This window comes from Cavia porcellus, unplaced genomic scaffold (genome assembly GCF_034190915.1).
Source record: "Cavia porcellus strain 051 isolate PalLab524CR breed Dunkin Hartley unplaced genomic scaffold, mCavPor4.1 scaffold_12, whole genome shotgun sequence".
Lineage (NCBI taxonomy): Eukaryota > Metazoa > Chordata > Mammalia > Rodentia > Caviidae > Cavia > Cavia porcellus.
Genome location: NW_026947495.1, coordinates 54,435,627 through 54,452,098, shown reverse-complemented (window position 1 = coordinate 54,452,098; position 16,472 = coordinate 54,435,627). Strand labels below are relative to the sequence as shown.

General features: G+C 35.8%; 2 protein-coding genes across 2 annotated transcripts in view; one reads left to right on the top strand and one right to left on the bottom strand.

Annotated features, from left to right (window-relative positions):
* Positions 1-1,566, top strand: part of Ttc21b (tetratricopeptide repeat domain 21B) — a 58,745-nt gene extending 57,179 nt beyond the window's left edge. The window contains exons 28-29 of the mRNA XM_003478664.5: positions 44-111; positions 1,049-1,566. Of these exons, the coding sequence (XP_003478712.1) occupies positions 44-111; positions 1,049-1,126 (146 nt within the window). The 3' untranslated portion in view covers positions 1,127-1,566. The remainder of the gene's footprint in view (positions 1-43; positions 112-1,048) is intronic.
* The window catches only part of LOC134478241 (skin secretory protein xP2-like), a 76,624-nt gene that overhangs the window by 2,881 nt on the left and 57,271 nt on the right, over positions 1-16,472 (bottom strand). The window lies entirely within an intron of this gene.

The window sequence follows — 16,472 nt, the reverse complement described above, 5'->3', positions numbered from 1 at the left end:
ACTGACAGTGTGTTCACTATTTATCTTTTATTTTCCTTAACAGGATACAGACTGGCGTTTAATTACTTAAAAGCAAAAAGATATGTGGATGCAATTGACATATGTCACCAGGTAAACAGTTAAATTTAGATTTCATAAGATTTTTCAAATACATGGTTCCTTACTTTTAGTCAGTCTCAAGACATATATACAAATTAATATCTGAGTTAGCAGATACCTAAAGATAATATAAAATCTCTAGGTCATTTTTCTGAGTAGATGATCTCGTGAATTATTTTGAATCTGTTTATTAGATAATCTCAATTTATACATAAAGATAAAAATAATCTGTAATTTGTTATTTCCATATCTATAATTCTCTCCCTACTTCATGATCCTCTACTGAAATTGTAATTATAGTTCATATAAAGCATTATATTAAACATTGTATAAAGCTCCAAGGAAAAGCTCCTTAAAAAAGAGTTTTTCATGTTATTTTTCCCAGATTACTTTATAATGAGTAAATACTTGGCCCCAGTGAATCCTATTGATTGCTGAGTCACTGTGTAAGGCAGTATTTCTTCTTAAAGTTAAGAATGTACCTTAATGTAAGGCTAGACATTAATGTCACCATGGCGTTCTTTTTTTTATGACTGTTTCCCCATTTTTAGATTAATGGGCTTAGTTATCTATATGTTTCAAAGGTGTGCCCCAGCCAAACCTGATGTGATATATTTGGTTAAAAAAAAAAATCACTCTCCAAGAGTTTATTAAGTGTTATAAGTAGATAAATTACAAAATTACGCTAATTAAAAAATAATGTAAGTATTTCCTGTAACTTGTGTTTAGGAAACAGTTATATTGTTACATCTTCCACAAGTGGCATTCACATTGTACTGTTCTAATCCATTAATGTAAATGAATCATCACATTACATCTAAACTGTCATCTTTGAAAAATGCTATGCCTATAATAATAAATTTTGTAGTACCCTGCTTCTTAGTAATTACACAGTCTTTTTTTCCTTGTTTTTTGTTGGTTTATTTTTGTTTTTGTTTTGTCTTTTCAGGTTCTTGAAGCACATCCAACTTACCCAAAAATCAGAAAAGATATACTTGATAAAGCCCGGGCATCTTTGAGACCTTGAAAATAGTGACCTTAATCTATTTTATTGACTAAGCAAGAAATAAAAGAAATCAACATTGAGTACTTCAGTTCAAGACAGGTTTCAGTGAATTCTTGTGTAATAAAGCATATTTCTTTTTCTCCAGCAGAGGCTGCTGCAGTATATGGAAAGATATTATGTTAAATTGGTTTTCTAATGAAGAAGTTAAATGAAAACTAGTCTTTTTGATGAGGTGCAAATTTAGTAGCTCTATGATAAAACATTTCTAAAAGAACATTTTTGCTAAAATCTAATATGTTTTCTTAAAGAATATTCATTGTTTACTGTGTATATTTAAAATGCATTGTTCTAGTTTTTTTGTTATAGTCCAATGATATTTTAAAGGCTTGAGTAAATCTCCTTAATTTATGAAAAAAGACAATATGTATTTTTAATATATATTAATAAAGATTATATAAATATATGGTTTAATTCTTCTTGGAACTCAAAAGATTTAGTAAGTTTTGCAAAATCGGGATTATCTTCCATGCTATTCATAAAGAACTCTACTGAACAAACTGAGAGTTTCTTAGGAAAACATTTTTTGGAAAAGTGTAAAGTGTGTTTCCCTTTGTTGACTTCATGCATCTTGCTGTTAGTGACAATGTATATTAAAACATAATCATTAGCTGAAATCAGTTTAAATAGATAAGTGCTTAGAGGAATATTTAACCTTAAACCATAATACTAGGCCTTGTAGTGTACCAGACCTTGTCAGCTGGCAGAGAAGGAGTATACATTGCTTTTAGTTATTTGGGATTCAAAGCATACTGTGTACAATTTTTATCCAAAATCAGTAAGATTTGTTCTCAGCATTAGTTTTAATTTCTTATCTACACTTTTTTCAGTTCTTTTAAAATACAGTAAATGCAGTCTCCTATGTCATTTGCATTTGCAAAGTACAGCTATTTTGAAAAGTCATGTGCTGCTTTTCTTTAAATGTCCTGTTTATTTTGAACAATAATCTGTCTGATTTCTCCAATTTTTCTCCCAATTTTTCACTGTCATTTTTTTTTTAATTTCAAAGAGAAAAAAACCAAATGAGAGAAAACAAAATGGGTCAGTCAAAACAAAAGGCTAGATTTAGTACATGACTTAAAACCAAAATACAAGGTGATCTACAATGGTTACCATGATATCTCTTGCTATCTTCAATAAAATTGCCCATATCATCAGGCATAATAAAATTGAACATAGCAGTGCAGGACAAAATCAATAAAAACAAAGCATTGGAGATATTACAGGAGTTCAAAGGAAGATAATAGTCAAACCAGAATGGTATCATAGTGAATCTTACTGTCTTCTGATTAGTTGCCTATAGCCTTAAAATTGATACTATCAAACATAACAGATTTGAATAAAATCAGTCAAGACAAGACAGCCATCAAACAAAACAGATTCAAAATAAAATCAATCAAAACAAGACAGTGAAAGCAATACGGGACTTCAAATTAAATTAATAGGAAAACCAAATGGTTAGTATATCCTGGAATAGCTGTCCATGCCATCAAATCTAGTACAAGTAGACAAACTGGAACAGAATATAACCAAGCTAAACAAAGTGATGAAAACATTATGGATTTCAAATCATGATACAAGATTAACAATGTCTTCTACTTTCCCATTTTAGACCCCCCTCTCACTTTCACAGGGTGCACTGTATATTTTGTATCCCACTAACTCCCTTAGTATTTAGATTAGGGAGGCAACCTGCTATTTACCTAGGTGGTTCTGAACCTTTTTACTCCTGAGCATGATCTCAAGTTGTATCCATTTACCTACAAAAGCATAAAGGTTTTCCTTTCTTATAGCTGAGTAGTTCTCCATCGTATAAAAGTGTTATGTCTTTCTAACCAATCTACAGCTGATGGGCGAGCTACTCCCACTTTTTTCTGGTTCCCTGTCACATGAAGCATTATTTTGTCATCTTTGACTTTCAGTCCATAAACCGTCTTTCAGGTTAATTACATTTCTTATATAGAGCATCTTGATGGGCCCTACCTGCTGATCCACTCTGCCTCTGTTTCTTCTGTATCAAGGCCATCCATGTTAGTGATTATGGCCAACCTTCTCTGCCTCATCTCTGCCATGCTATTTTTTTGCCATTGGTTGTCTGCTTTTCCCCTGCATTCCAATGTCTACCCCATTCAGTAAGCCCCCTCTACCGCTGTTCCTAAAAACATGGTCTGTTTTTTTTTTTTTTCTCTAGAATGTCCTTCAGTATTTTTTGTTGGGTTGAATTGGTGGTCATGAACTCCGCCACGTCCTCTTTGTCATGGAAGCATCTTGTTTCTTCATTAATTTTGAGAGAGAGTTTTGCAGGTTACATCAGTCTGGGTTGGAGGTTGTTTTTTTTCAGGGCTTGGAGTACTTCACTCCAAACTCTTCTTGATTTGATGGTTTGTCAAGAAGTCTGTTGTGATTCTAATGTTTTCCTTTCTAGGTGATCTATTTCTTTTCTCTGACAGCTTTTAATATTCTGTTCTTGTGTTGAATTTCTAGGATCTTGATTATTATATGTCTGGGTGAAGATCTATTTTGGTTGTAGCTGGCTGGAGTTCTGTATGCCTCATATATCTGAATATCATTATCATTTCCTTTTCCTATGCTTGGGAAGTTTTCTTTAATTATTTCTGTAAATAGCCTTAGTATTTCATTTGTGTTTATCCCTGCTTCTTCACTCGCATTTTTTATTCTTAAGTTATAGAACCTCTTGTCATCTTCTAGGCTTTGTATTGGTAGTTCCTGGTTCCTTGTTAATTTTCAGACATCTTTCCTTTCGTGATCACAAGTTGCAAACCTGCCTTCAAGGTTTGATAGTCCTATCTGTAGTTTCTTTCAAGCAGTTTTGCCAGCTTTCAATGGCATTTTTAATTTTCTAGTAATCTCTTTGAATCTGTTTCATGTATTCTAATTTTTTTATATTCTTCATCAAAGGTTTCCCTCCTTTTTCTATGCTCCTCTATTCTTCATGTGTGTCTCCTTGAGAGGTGCTTAGAATTTCTTTTATTTTTCTTTATTTTCCTTTACTTGTATTAGTATTTCTGTTCTAAGCTCATTTATATTTTCACAAAGATATTTCTTTATATCAGATGCTATTGCCTCTGAAACTGCAGGTGTGCAACTCTTGATCTCTTCTGTGTTTACCTCTCCTGGGCCAGTACTCTTTGGGTTGGAGAATGGAGGTCACATTTTGTTTCTTCCTCTTGTCATGTCTCTGGTTTCTTCCAGACAAGTGGACAGTGGGATCCCCAGCACTTCCTATATTGGTTATAATTTCTCTGAAGCATGCTGGCTAGGGATTGCTGCCTTCCCCAATCTGCTGGTTACTACTGGAGTATAATCGGGTGGAGCAGGCTGGACCCTTCCTTCCCAAGCTGGTTAACCGCTGAGAGTCTTCACAATGTTAGTGTGTGCTGCGTGGTCAGGGCTGGTTAGGAAAAACTTTAAGGAAATCTCAGCCTTGAGTATTGGATTGCGCACAGGGGTGGGACTCAGTCCAGTCAATTCTCACCAAACTGCTCTGCAGTAGGAGTAGCTTAATGAAATCTGCATTCTGGCTCTGGGCTTATCCTGCCTGATTCCAAAATGGCACCCAGGTAGTCACCAACTCCCACGGAAGAACTGAGTCCCTCACTCACTGCGAACCTGTCTGCGACTCCCCTCCATGACCACATCCTCCTGCCAAGGCCCTAGGGCTTGCCAACCCTCAACTTCACTGTGTGCATGCATCTTTGGATTTCAGTGGCATTTCACACACAGTGAGACCAGGTCCAGTGAGAGTCATCTGGCTACCACCTTCTGTCCATGTTTTTCTTTTCTTTTCTTTTTTTCACTTCAGTTTCTTCCTGAGTCGAGAGGATCCATCTCCTTCTGTCTGGTCTTCTCCAGAATGCTGTATTCCAACATCTGAACTATTTCTCTCAGAGAGGCTTTTTACTTTGCTGCTTATTGATCCACCATCTTTCCAGCTTCCCCTTCACTCATTTTATTCAAATTTTATATATATATATATATATATATATATATTCAAATTATATAATTACATATACACACATATATTTCTAATCTTTTTACCTACATTTTATAGAATTTCATGAAACTAGCAGCATTTATAAAATATTTCATATCTGCCATAATATTTTGTTATATAACTAATCTTCACAAGCCTAGAATAGAGGTACTATATCCTTGTTCTGAAGATCTAAAGGTATGAAAATTATCTCTTTCTCCCTCTTGCAGGGGCAAAGTAATCTTTCTACTCAATGAATCTTGTGACTTGCATGCTGAGGATTGAACCCTGTGCTTCACACAGGGGCTCTTATACCTCCTGTGTGCACATTCTTAAGAATATTCCTATAAGTTGAGTTTTTTTTTTATCTCCTTTCCCCAAAAAAATTCTTATGTCGATATCTCTAATGTGATGTTATTAAGCAATAGGACTTTTGGAAGGTAGTTAGAGTAAAATCATGGATGGTCTTATGAAACTGGTCTCAGATTTTCTAGGTCTCTTCACCATATGAAGACAAGCAAGGAGACTGTGGCAACCTGAAAGAGCCCCCACACACACACACACCATCACCTGACAATACTGAGCCCATAATCCCAGCATTGAAGGCATGGAGACTTCTTGACTCCAAAACTCTGAGAAATGAATTTATATTATTGGCAGTCCAACCAGTGCTCAATACTTTATTACAGCAGCTGGAGCTGACAACGGCAGAACTGTATATAACGGAACGCTTTTAGTAGTAGTTCAGTGAATGTGCATCATGGGACACTAGAATCAGGGAAGTTAGAAAAATCAGAGCATATATTCTCCTGGCAAGGTATTCTCCCTAAATTTAACAATCTGTGAAATGAGAGATTTGTTTCTCTTTCTCTGCCTTTCTTCCCTGCTCCCTTTTCAGTTTTTGCTTCTTTATGTCTTTTAATTCTCACTCAACTGTCAAGAGCAGTAATACTCTTTTTCAAATGAGTAAGATGAAACAGAATAAATAATGCCCAGTGTCACAGAAGTGTTCTGAATGCATATTCCATACTGACTCAGCCAATTGTAAAGCTTACACCTATTTACTATATGCATGTGCCTTCCATAATTAAAAAAAAGTGTGCCCATTAAAGCAATTTCTTGTCTATATCTGGTTAGCAGATGAAACTAAGTGTTCTGTGGCAGAGATAGCTAGATTAACGGGAAACAAGATGAAATGAGTAGAAGGAATAGTTGTTGCAATGTAAAAACTATCAAACGTGGATCAAATTGTTGATCAGGGTAGTATTCAAAAATACGGTCTTTGTATCTGATGAGCATGGATTTTAATTTTGGCTGTATCACGTACTAGATTGTTCATCTTTCTAAAGTAACAAAGGCTCTCTGAGCCTCAGTTTTATCGTTTATAAAGAAGGATATAAAGGTAATGACCTACCTCAGGACTAAGGACTAAATGAGGGTACATACATAAAATTTACAGTGAATCTGATATACAAGGCTCTTAATTAGCATCTCTATTTATTATTAGCACAACAGGGCCAAGTACTAACTGCAGCTATGAAGAACCTTCATGGATGAAGAGAGAAGACACACAAATGAGTTTTCGCAGAGCATTCTGGATTCTCACTCCCTCCCTCTCCCTCTTTTTTTTTTTTTTTTTGTTCTTTCCCCACCCACCAAACATGCTAGACCACATGAATCATCCCATTTCATCTAAACATAGTTTTGCCCTATAACTACCTTACTCGCTCTGGCTCATACCCATTTCCTTTCTCCAAGCTTCCCTCTCTAGTTTGCCTTTCTTTAGGTATTTTATTTTTCCTTTCTCAAAGAAAACATGTCCAGATCCAGGCTGATAATGTAAAGCATCCACTATGCCATTCTATATATCATAGCAGCCTTTTTAACCTCTGAGTACCATCTAATTCTTTCTCTTTACTTCTTTACTAACCATTGGTTTCTGTGGCATACTCAAGTTCACAAAAATGTGAATATTGGAACTCAAGTTTGGCAGTCATAATTCTACATTGCTCTGAACAGTGGCCATTTGCAGGAAGTAGTGCTCATAGCATGTTGAAGGACAGTTGATGCCTATATTCTGAATGGAGTGGGTGGGACACCACAGACAGGAAAGAAAATTTTGTAGATCTGGGAATCTGTATTCAATCCCTACCATGGAAAGGAAGCACTTAGGAGTTTGATGCACTTTTGACCTTAACTGAACTATAATTTGGTAAACCGGGTTGCAAAAGAAAATAACTTCCTTCCCCTAGAACATACAGGAAATCTGAAGGTTTTCATCCATGGAGAGCTAAAGAAGTTAGGTTGAACTTTGCACTGCAGTTCAAGTAGATGATGGAATCACTATGGAAACCAAAAGACCAAAAAAAAAATCTAGGAGGAGCTGTCCTGCTTTGAGACTGGGCATGACATAGATAACTTTAAAACTTTAAAGCATTGGTAGTAGTAATTGTTTTGTTTTGTTTTGTTTTGTTTTGTTTATGCAAGGTTAGAAGGTGCAAAAACTCATTCACACACTGATAGTAGAAGCAGGACAACATTCCTGAGGAGCAATTTCCAGTGTGAAGTAAAAGCCTGTCCCTTACCCCGGGGACCATCCAGAACAATTCACCTTGGAAAATATTCAGAAACTTCTCTGGTTTTTAGCTTAAAAAATTGCAACATCAAGTTTTTTGCTATTTTCAATTGTTACCAAAACATCCATCATGAAAGAAGTGGCCAAGTAAAGATTCATCCAATAATAAATTATTATGTTGTTACTGAAAATTGTTTTCAAGGATTTATCAAACTTTTTCTCAAATATTTTTAATTGATAAAATTCTTACAACAAAATTGAAAAAGCAGAAATCCTAACTTCAAGTACAATATCAGTACTAAACACTGACACTGACATGTCACTGAGTCCAAATTAAAAACATGAATTCAATTTAAATTTTATTCTCTAAATTTTGAATGCTGACCATCTCAGTAGAGTTCATCAACATGCATACACAGCATACCCCATGTACACTCAAAGCTAAATAAAATAACCCAGTTGTTAACATAGTAATATCTGAATGATGAAATACTGGATAATTTTTATTTCTTTGCATTATAAAAACTAAGAAGAATGAACATATTCACTAGAAATAGAAGTTTTTTTACAGTTCTGTTTTTGCGTTTGTTTTTTAGAGAGCAATTTTCTCATTTTTTGTTTCTTTTGTTTTGTTTTTGGCTTGGTTTGATTTTTTTGGTTTTTAAAGTTTATAGTATTTTGCTGAGCAAAGATAAGTAGGAAACAATTAAAAGCTAATATTCTTTCAGATCTAAATACATTCATGTTTCTAATTACATGAAATGTAATCTAATTTACCTCAACTGCAGATTTTGGGAATTAGAAGATAAAGATTGCCAGGAAATAACAGTAGTAACAGCAGAAATAACAACCTAGGAGTTCTTAAAGGTCACAAAGGATGTCATGGCAAAAGGCTCAAAGAGCACAGGCCTCAATTACAGAAAGAATAGCCAAACTGTTACTGGATTTTGGGGTGCCATGGTCTCCCACAAGTGTTTTCTAGGTTCTTTCTGTCCTATGAAAAGCCACAAAAGTTACCAAAGTTTTAAGTTAGGAAAAGAAGCATGCTCTGTAGAGCAAGTCGGGGCCAGTTAAAACTAGTGAAAGATGAACATTGTACAGGGTAAGAACAGACCAGCCCTAAAGAGAGTACACAGTGGTCCTCAGCTCAGTGGTAGCTGTTGTGTCGTATCTTCTGATCTTCAGGCTGACATTGAGTCTAGGTTGTCCTATCAAAAGCCTGCTCCAGCTCTTGTGAGAACAGAAGACAGCATTTTCTGACTCCTGTCACCTGCAGGGCTTTGGGAATCTTTTTATGCATGTATCCTGTACCTTTGTGATTAATGGGTCATGCCCACTTCCCCTGCTAGCTTATCCTAATCTTCCTCAAAACCAGTTACCTATATTTTTGGTCCATTATTCTAGTAACAGTTTTAATGATGAACCTACCACATTTAATAAATAATAAGCCAGTAGTAGTAAATGAAATCATGTAAGTCCAAAAATGGGGTTGTCTAGTGTGTGTACTACACAGAGCATCTCTACAGAAAGCAGTAGATAGAGATTGTGGAGCAAATATTGTGCCCTGTCACTTCATCTACTACACCTCTTTGGAGGAAGAGGCTTGCCCTTTCTTGTGTTTAAGCAAAGCTTTCTTGTAGACCCATGGTAGTCCTATGGATAGACAGGAAATAGAGACAGAAAATGTTTTAGGTGTAGGGCCAAGGACAACAAATACAGAGAGATACAAGATTCCATTTGTTTGCCATTTAAAATAACTACTCAAACATGGTGATGTAGCTATGGGGGGAATATCAGTAAATATTGAAGATACATAAAAGATGGCCATCAGACAGGGTTCAAGGAGGTTTCCCAAGAAGAGGGGGAAACTGGACTCACCTCACCCACAGGTTCACTGACTTTCATCAGAGTAAAAGAATTTTCAAATTTCAGGCCAGTAAGAGGCATAAAGAATTTATTATGCAGAACTGAAAACTGATACTCAATAGAATGTAGGCCCTTAAGAGAGAGGCGCATTATAGTCTAGCCCTGGGAACAGTTGTGTTTTTGGTGGTGGATATCTACAATTTGCTAATCTATAGAAAGTTTAAGCTTGGTTTATAGGAGAAAAACAATACCCCTCCAACAGGTAAATAAGGTCTCATTTTACAGGTGAAAGTATAGCTCATTTTACTGGAGAAAGACATAGACCCATTTGTCTTTTAAGGTGGTTAAAAACATTATTTGAAACTTTTGAGTCTGTTTCTCTATCTTAGGGCTAGGTTTCTGCCCTTTATCTTATCAGCTAAGCTCCATTTACACTATCTGTAAAGGATTTTTGGTGCGATGAGTCTGGAAAGAAAAACAAACCAGCCCAAAAAACTTAAACAATCTTACGAAGGACAGAGATGAATAATCTTTAGTAACTCTATGTCCTGAAGTTTTGGTCTTCTGAAAAGTGCAATTTTAAAATTATGATTCTCCTGTCTCTTTTCTACCTATTTTTACTTCTGTCATAGAAAAGATTCAGAAATCTAGGTAGGAAGACAAAGGAGTTAGGGAGATGTTTGGAAGAAATCAAATGCAGAGGAATATATAAACAAACAGGCTCCGTAGCACACACTTGTAACCCCAGCATTCAGGAGGCTGAAGTGGGAGGATCACTGCAAGGTTGAGGCTAGCCTGTAATACATAGTGACTTCAAGGACAGCCTGGACAAGAGACAAGGTCCAGTGTCAAAATACACTCACATGCACAAAAAGACAGAGGGATGCATGATTTTTGTAAGGAAAATGAAGGAGCAAAATTCAGGAAGAAGCTCTACACATAAAGGTGTAAAGATATAAAGGTGGCCCAAGGAGACTTTATGCTAATTGGCTCTAATCATTTTATAATGAAATAGACTGATTTAAGGGCAGCACCACTCTTGTGCATATGCATGAGATCTTGGGCTCTGTTTTGCCCTCATTTCTCACTCATTTCAAGTTCCTGGTTGTGGTTGCTGGAAGTCTGCCTGCCAGATTAGAGGTGGATAACTGTAACATAATAAATCAGTTATGAGCAAAAACTGTAGTACCCACCTTCTAATACTTTTCTCAAGAACCAGATGTTTTTGAGAAAAACACTTCAGTCTACAATCTGCCTTCCAGTGCACATCAGTGAATCTGGCACAGTGCCCATAAAAGCAATTTGATCCCATAAATGAGGAAAGCTGAGTAATGAGAAGCTTCTAAATGTCTTCTTCCGAGTGGCGTAACCATAGAATAGATGGCAATCATTAAACCGGGCTGTTTTCAAATAGTGTGTATGTTATTTTTATCTTTCTTCAAATTCTTTTGGCAATGTTAAAGAAACTCTGTTTTAAAAAAAATAAGGATATTTTAAGAAGGTAATTACTACTTCCGTTACTGCCAAAGGCAGCCTAGTTTTATTTTTAAAGAGAAAATGATGTAAGAACCTTTTAGAAAAAAATACTTGAAGCACAAAAAGTGCTGTACAATAAGAATCCAGTGGCAACTTTACCTGTAATGGGACAGGCTAACCAATCCTATTTCACAGTTCCTTTATTTCTTCTTTTGTGTTAAATAAAATAAATTTATTAGTACATGTTTCCAATAGATGCAGTTTACAACCATCTTGGGGGCGAAGGTACATGTGCATACTACAGCTTATTTTTTAAAAAAATTCCTTTCCCCTGCTCTTCCTAATTCCTCCATCCTGATTTTCATTTTTATTGATTTATTAGCTTTAGCTCATTATGGCATATAATATTTATATTCGTTGAAGTCATTAGGTTCCTGTACATGGCATGTTTTTATTTTGCTTATTTACTAAGTTCAACAACTTTGAAGGAGGGGCCAGGGGTTTAGCTCAGTGGTGTAAGTGCCTGCCTGGCAAGTGCAAGGTTGTGAGTTTGAACTTTGAAGGAAAATTGTACTGAATGTCTAAGCATTTTCATACGTGTTCTCTTCATGTAGCGTAAGCTAAATACTTAAAATTGTTTTAGTTAATTAAAATTTCTCTCACACATATATTTCTTTAAATTTTTCTATCTAATTTTACATACTGAAGTCACAAATTGTAGAAGATAATTTGAAAGAATTTATAGGGGCAGGGGAAATTCTAATATGTTGAGAAAACCCAAGAGCAAATTTGAAATGATTGATCACATACCACACAAGAGGAAGAACTGGGACAAAGGAGATGCATCTAGATTCTGGTGTCACTTCTCTGTATTAAACACATAAATCTGTAACCTTGTAAAGTGCAGAGTCTTGTATGTCTTGGGTTATTGTTGTCTTCATAGATCTTAAAATGTCAAATACTCCTTATGCTAGTCCTAGTAAAAAAATTATTTTGTTTGTACAAAAACGAATATAAATTTCACTTTTTAAACTTGTCATTTGGAAACCATTTTCAAGCTTACAGATATTTGTGTGAATTTGAAGCGTGCAAAGAGTGCCTACACATCAAGACACACATTTACCCAGATGCATGTTAAAGTATTGCTGATATTTTGACTTTCTGTGTATATACAAAAAGTTTGTTAGTACAGACACACAAACATATATAAAGTGATTTGTGAATATTATGAGACTATCTTGTAACTTGTACCCTTACCTACTTCAGTGGTGTATATTTCCTAGGGATGTAGGCACCCTCAGATAATCATAGTGCAGTTAACAAATTTTGGTCAGTTTAACATAGATATAAATACTTTACCTCTATATTTTGCCACCTGATTCAATCGTGTTCTTTTTGTCTTCTAATCAGGATCTGTTTTGGGATCAGATACTGTAATTCTTACCGTGACTTTTCAGTCTCGTAAAGAGATCACAGCATTTTCACCGTCTTCTTTGCCTTTACCATTTTTGAAGAATACAGTCCTCTGCATTACTAATCTTTTTAGTAGAATGCCTCCCATTCTTGGCTTGTCTAATATTTCTTCATGATTTGATTTGAGCTTAGGATTCCTGGCCATAATTCTATATAAGTAATGCTGTTTCCTCAGAATATGACATCTGGAAACACCCAAATTCCATAGCTCATGTTGCTGAATTCTGATTACTCAATCAAATTTCCTCATTCCATAGCTCCTATTTTTCCCTTGCAACTCATAAGCAATCTGTAAGGAGATATTTTTAATGTCACACAAGTATCCTGCTCCTCTTCAAAAATTTTCCGTAAAGTTATTGTCACCCTTGCCTGATCCTGTCTTTAATGTTTACAAAAGATGTGTGCTAACATTGGCCTTTTTTCAACCTGTATTCAGACTCAGCATATTATCATATGCTATGCCTTTACCCTGCTTATTTGTTTTTTGTTTTATTTTTTACTTTTTAAATATATAAATTTCATATAGGCTTGTGGATTTTTTTTCTCCCCTCAGTGACTCATCATTCATCAATGTTCTTATTTATTTGGGTGATCAAATTGTTTCAGGCTTGACTGGCAGGAAGCTCTTCAAGTTAGCTTCTGATTCCTAGAATATGACTCTATAATTCATTTTTTGGAGTACTTTCTTACTTTGTAGCATAGAAAGATGTCTCAGGTTTAACTTGTAATTACCATGATTCAGACTTAGAATCATCTATTTCCCAAAAAATCCCCAGTTCCAGTATACTAGAGATAAAAAAAATTCTAAACACTAGATATACTCATTGCTGGGGATTGTAATTTTTTTCTAAGCCTTTTCAACTGGTGGAAAATATATGCACAGACATCTAGACATAAATGCTTTCATGCATGCCTATATCTTTGCATACATGCATGCATATATTAGAAGTTACAAAATCACACTAATTCTTCCCCATTTCAGCTTTTCCCATGGAGCTCCTGCAGTTTGCTTTCCCTAGCTTTCATTTGTACAATCATACTGAAAAGTTCATACTGAAAAGTTGAATCCAGACAACCTAAACACACTTGTTCCTTTCTCCAATCCTATAATCCATCTAAAATAGTTTCATAATTATTCACACAGTCATAACAAAAAAAATCTCTAAAAAGACTTCAGGATTTGAATCCCCTACCTAGTAACAACTTTGATCTTTATGTTGATAAATTCAACAGCCTATCTTAAAATGTTACTGTTCTCATTGCCAACTAGCATAAAGTATTTAAAAATCACACTAAATAATTTACTGCTGAGGAGAGGGCGGGCTATAATCCAGAGGCTTGCTTTGCAATTTTCCTCCAGACATTCCTCCACTTGCAAAATAAATGTCATCTCTTCCCACACCAACCAGTGTCATATTAATGAAGTAGCAGCAAAGAAGAAAGTAAGTGATTTAAACAAACCACCATGTGGTGATGAACAAGAGTGGAACGTTTTGTTAAAAACATACAGTAGAGCATATAGTTTTTATAAACTGATTTATTTTTGTTTGATCTTATTATTTTCAAAAACTTTACTGTGATAGTCTACATAGTAATTATAAACATAGCTAAAAGAATAAAGTGGAAATTTTTTCCTGTACTATTCAAAATATGAATTTCTAAATGACAGCAACTAATACTATTTTTTCCTTACACCTGCTCTCTCAAATTACTGCCTTTTTTCATTGAGTGAATCCTGGTATTTGCTTGAAAAAGTTAGGCTTATTTCCCCTATTCTTTACTTTGTATATATATTTCATATCTATTTTGTTGAATCGTACAACCTCATAAAATGGTTTTGAATAGCAGAGCTGCAGAGATGATGGGGAGGTCAGCTATGTTAATTTCAAAGCGCCCCAGACTTCCATGTGAGGTTGCCTAGCAACCCATCTCTCAGGCCTCCTTTGTGGATGAGGGAAGAGAAAGCAATTCTTTTGTACACTCTCAAGCTGAGATGTTTTATAAAGTGAAAAACCTTTCGCAAAGGGTCTCACACAACCCGTTTCTCCTTTCTGTCCACTTTGTGCTCTTCACATATGATGAGAGAAATATGCCATCCTTTGATGCCTTAGATCTGATACAGATACAAAATGGAACTAGGTATGACATGGTCAAACAGTGGAAGTGACCTGTATCCTTATGTTAAACTGAGACATGTTAATTAAAACACATATCTTTCCCTTTCTCTTTTATGAAAGCATACTTTTCCCCTCAAGTTCTAAAAGCCAGTTATGTCAAATGAAACTGCAACTGCCTGCTGAGCATCAGTTACCATAGTGATGGGAGCCGGGAGTGGTGTTTTTCTCCTTGGGCACAGGAGCTGAAATGTGTTCAACCAGGGGACTGAAGCAACATGCTGACTAGAGCTCAAGCATCTGGGAAGAACCTGCTCCGTGTCCTTATCTCTACACTAACATGCAAAAATAACTAACCCCTCTGCTATCCCTCAAAGCTGTCACTGTTTTAGAACTGAACTTCAGTGGGTGGCAGAAGTGATACATCCCAGCGAAACCCGCATGAACAGCTGAGATATTTGGAGAAGATGCACTGCCCTTTCAGACATCACTAAAAACACAATGAAACAAACACATAGAAATTCATGTTGTGAGAATAGTTATGTACAGTTTTTCGGAACCATTTACAATTCTCTGTCCTTATTTTGGAGGCAGACAATGCTGCTCAGAAGCACACTGTGATTCACATCAACATTATCTTGATAGACTAAGGCAGAGCAGGTGTAACACAAACTGCTTTGTGCTCTTCTCACTTCCCCCTAATTGTGGTTAGAAGAGAGAGGCCAGGTAGCGTAATGGGCTTTGGAGTCAAACAGCCTGAATGTTCATCCTCCATCACTTATTAGCAGTGTGATTTATGACAAATTCTTCATGATTTTTTAAATTTCAGTTTCTCTTTGTTTAAAGTGGAGCTAAAAAGAGGACTGTCAACAATGTGAATAAGAAAATAATGTGAAGTAACCAGGGCAACACTGATAGCTGCTATTAGGAATTTGGCTTATAATATCAACCAGCATTTACTGAGAACCTGGTCAATTCCCTGAACTGTGTTTGACAGCTAACATTGATTAACAAATTGATTGGGTTGAGAGGCACCTAGGAGACTAGCAAAGCATGTTTTGGGGTGTTTCTAGGTCAGTCATGGATGGATGAGACCTTGGGGACTGTGGCTGGTGACTGTGGTACTATCCCCCTGATTCCTGCTTCCTGGATGCTATGCATTAAAGAGCTGTTCATTGTCATGCCCTTCTACCATGATAATACGACCCTGGACCAGATGAACATGGACTGAACCTTCTAAAACTGTGAGTCAAATTAAACCTCTCTTCCTATAAATTGAAGGTATAGGAAATTTTGTACCTGCAAAAGAAAATCTGACTAATACAGAGTAACTCTGAGGTCCATTCAAAATTAGGGCATCAACAACAGTAAAAAAATAGAGCATACATAAATTTCCAAAATATTTTTCCTGGGCACTCTGTTCTGACAACAGTGTACCTTGTGGTGACTTATTAGAAGAAAGCACTGACATAAATCCTGGGAGGCATATGCCCCTTAAAATTTTAGATCACTGAGACTCATTTTGGAGATAAAGAGTGGAGCTTGGGCACAAAGATTAATTTGCCCAATTCATTTGTACATATGCCTTTATATGTAGATATGTAAACAATATGGTGTAAATATTCACTGCTTTCCTCTTTCAGGTTTAGCCACATGCAGAAACTGACATGTGCCTTGGTTATAGTTCCCATCACTCTCTCTGGAGCTCATCAGGTCCTAGGTCCTCCTTCCAATAGACATCAGAAAATTCCTGAGAGACAGTCCTCAGGACCTGCTAGGAAAATGCTATCTGATTCTTTTGTACCGCTCCTT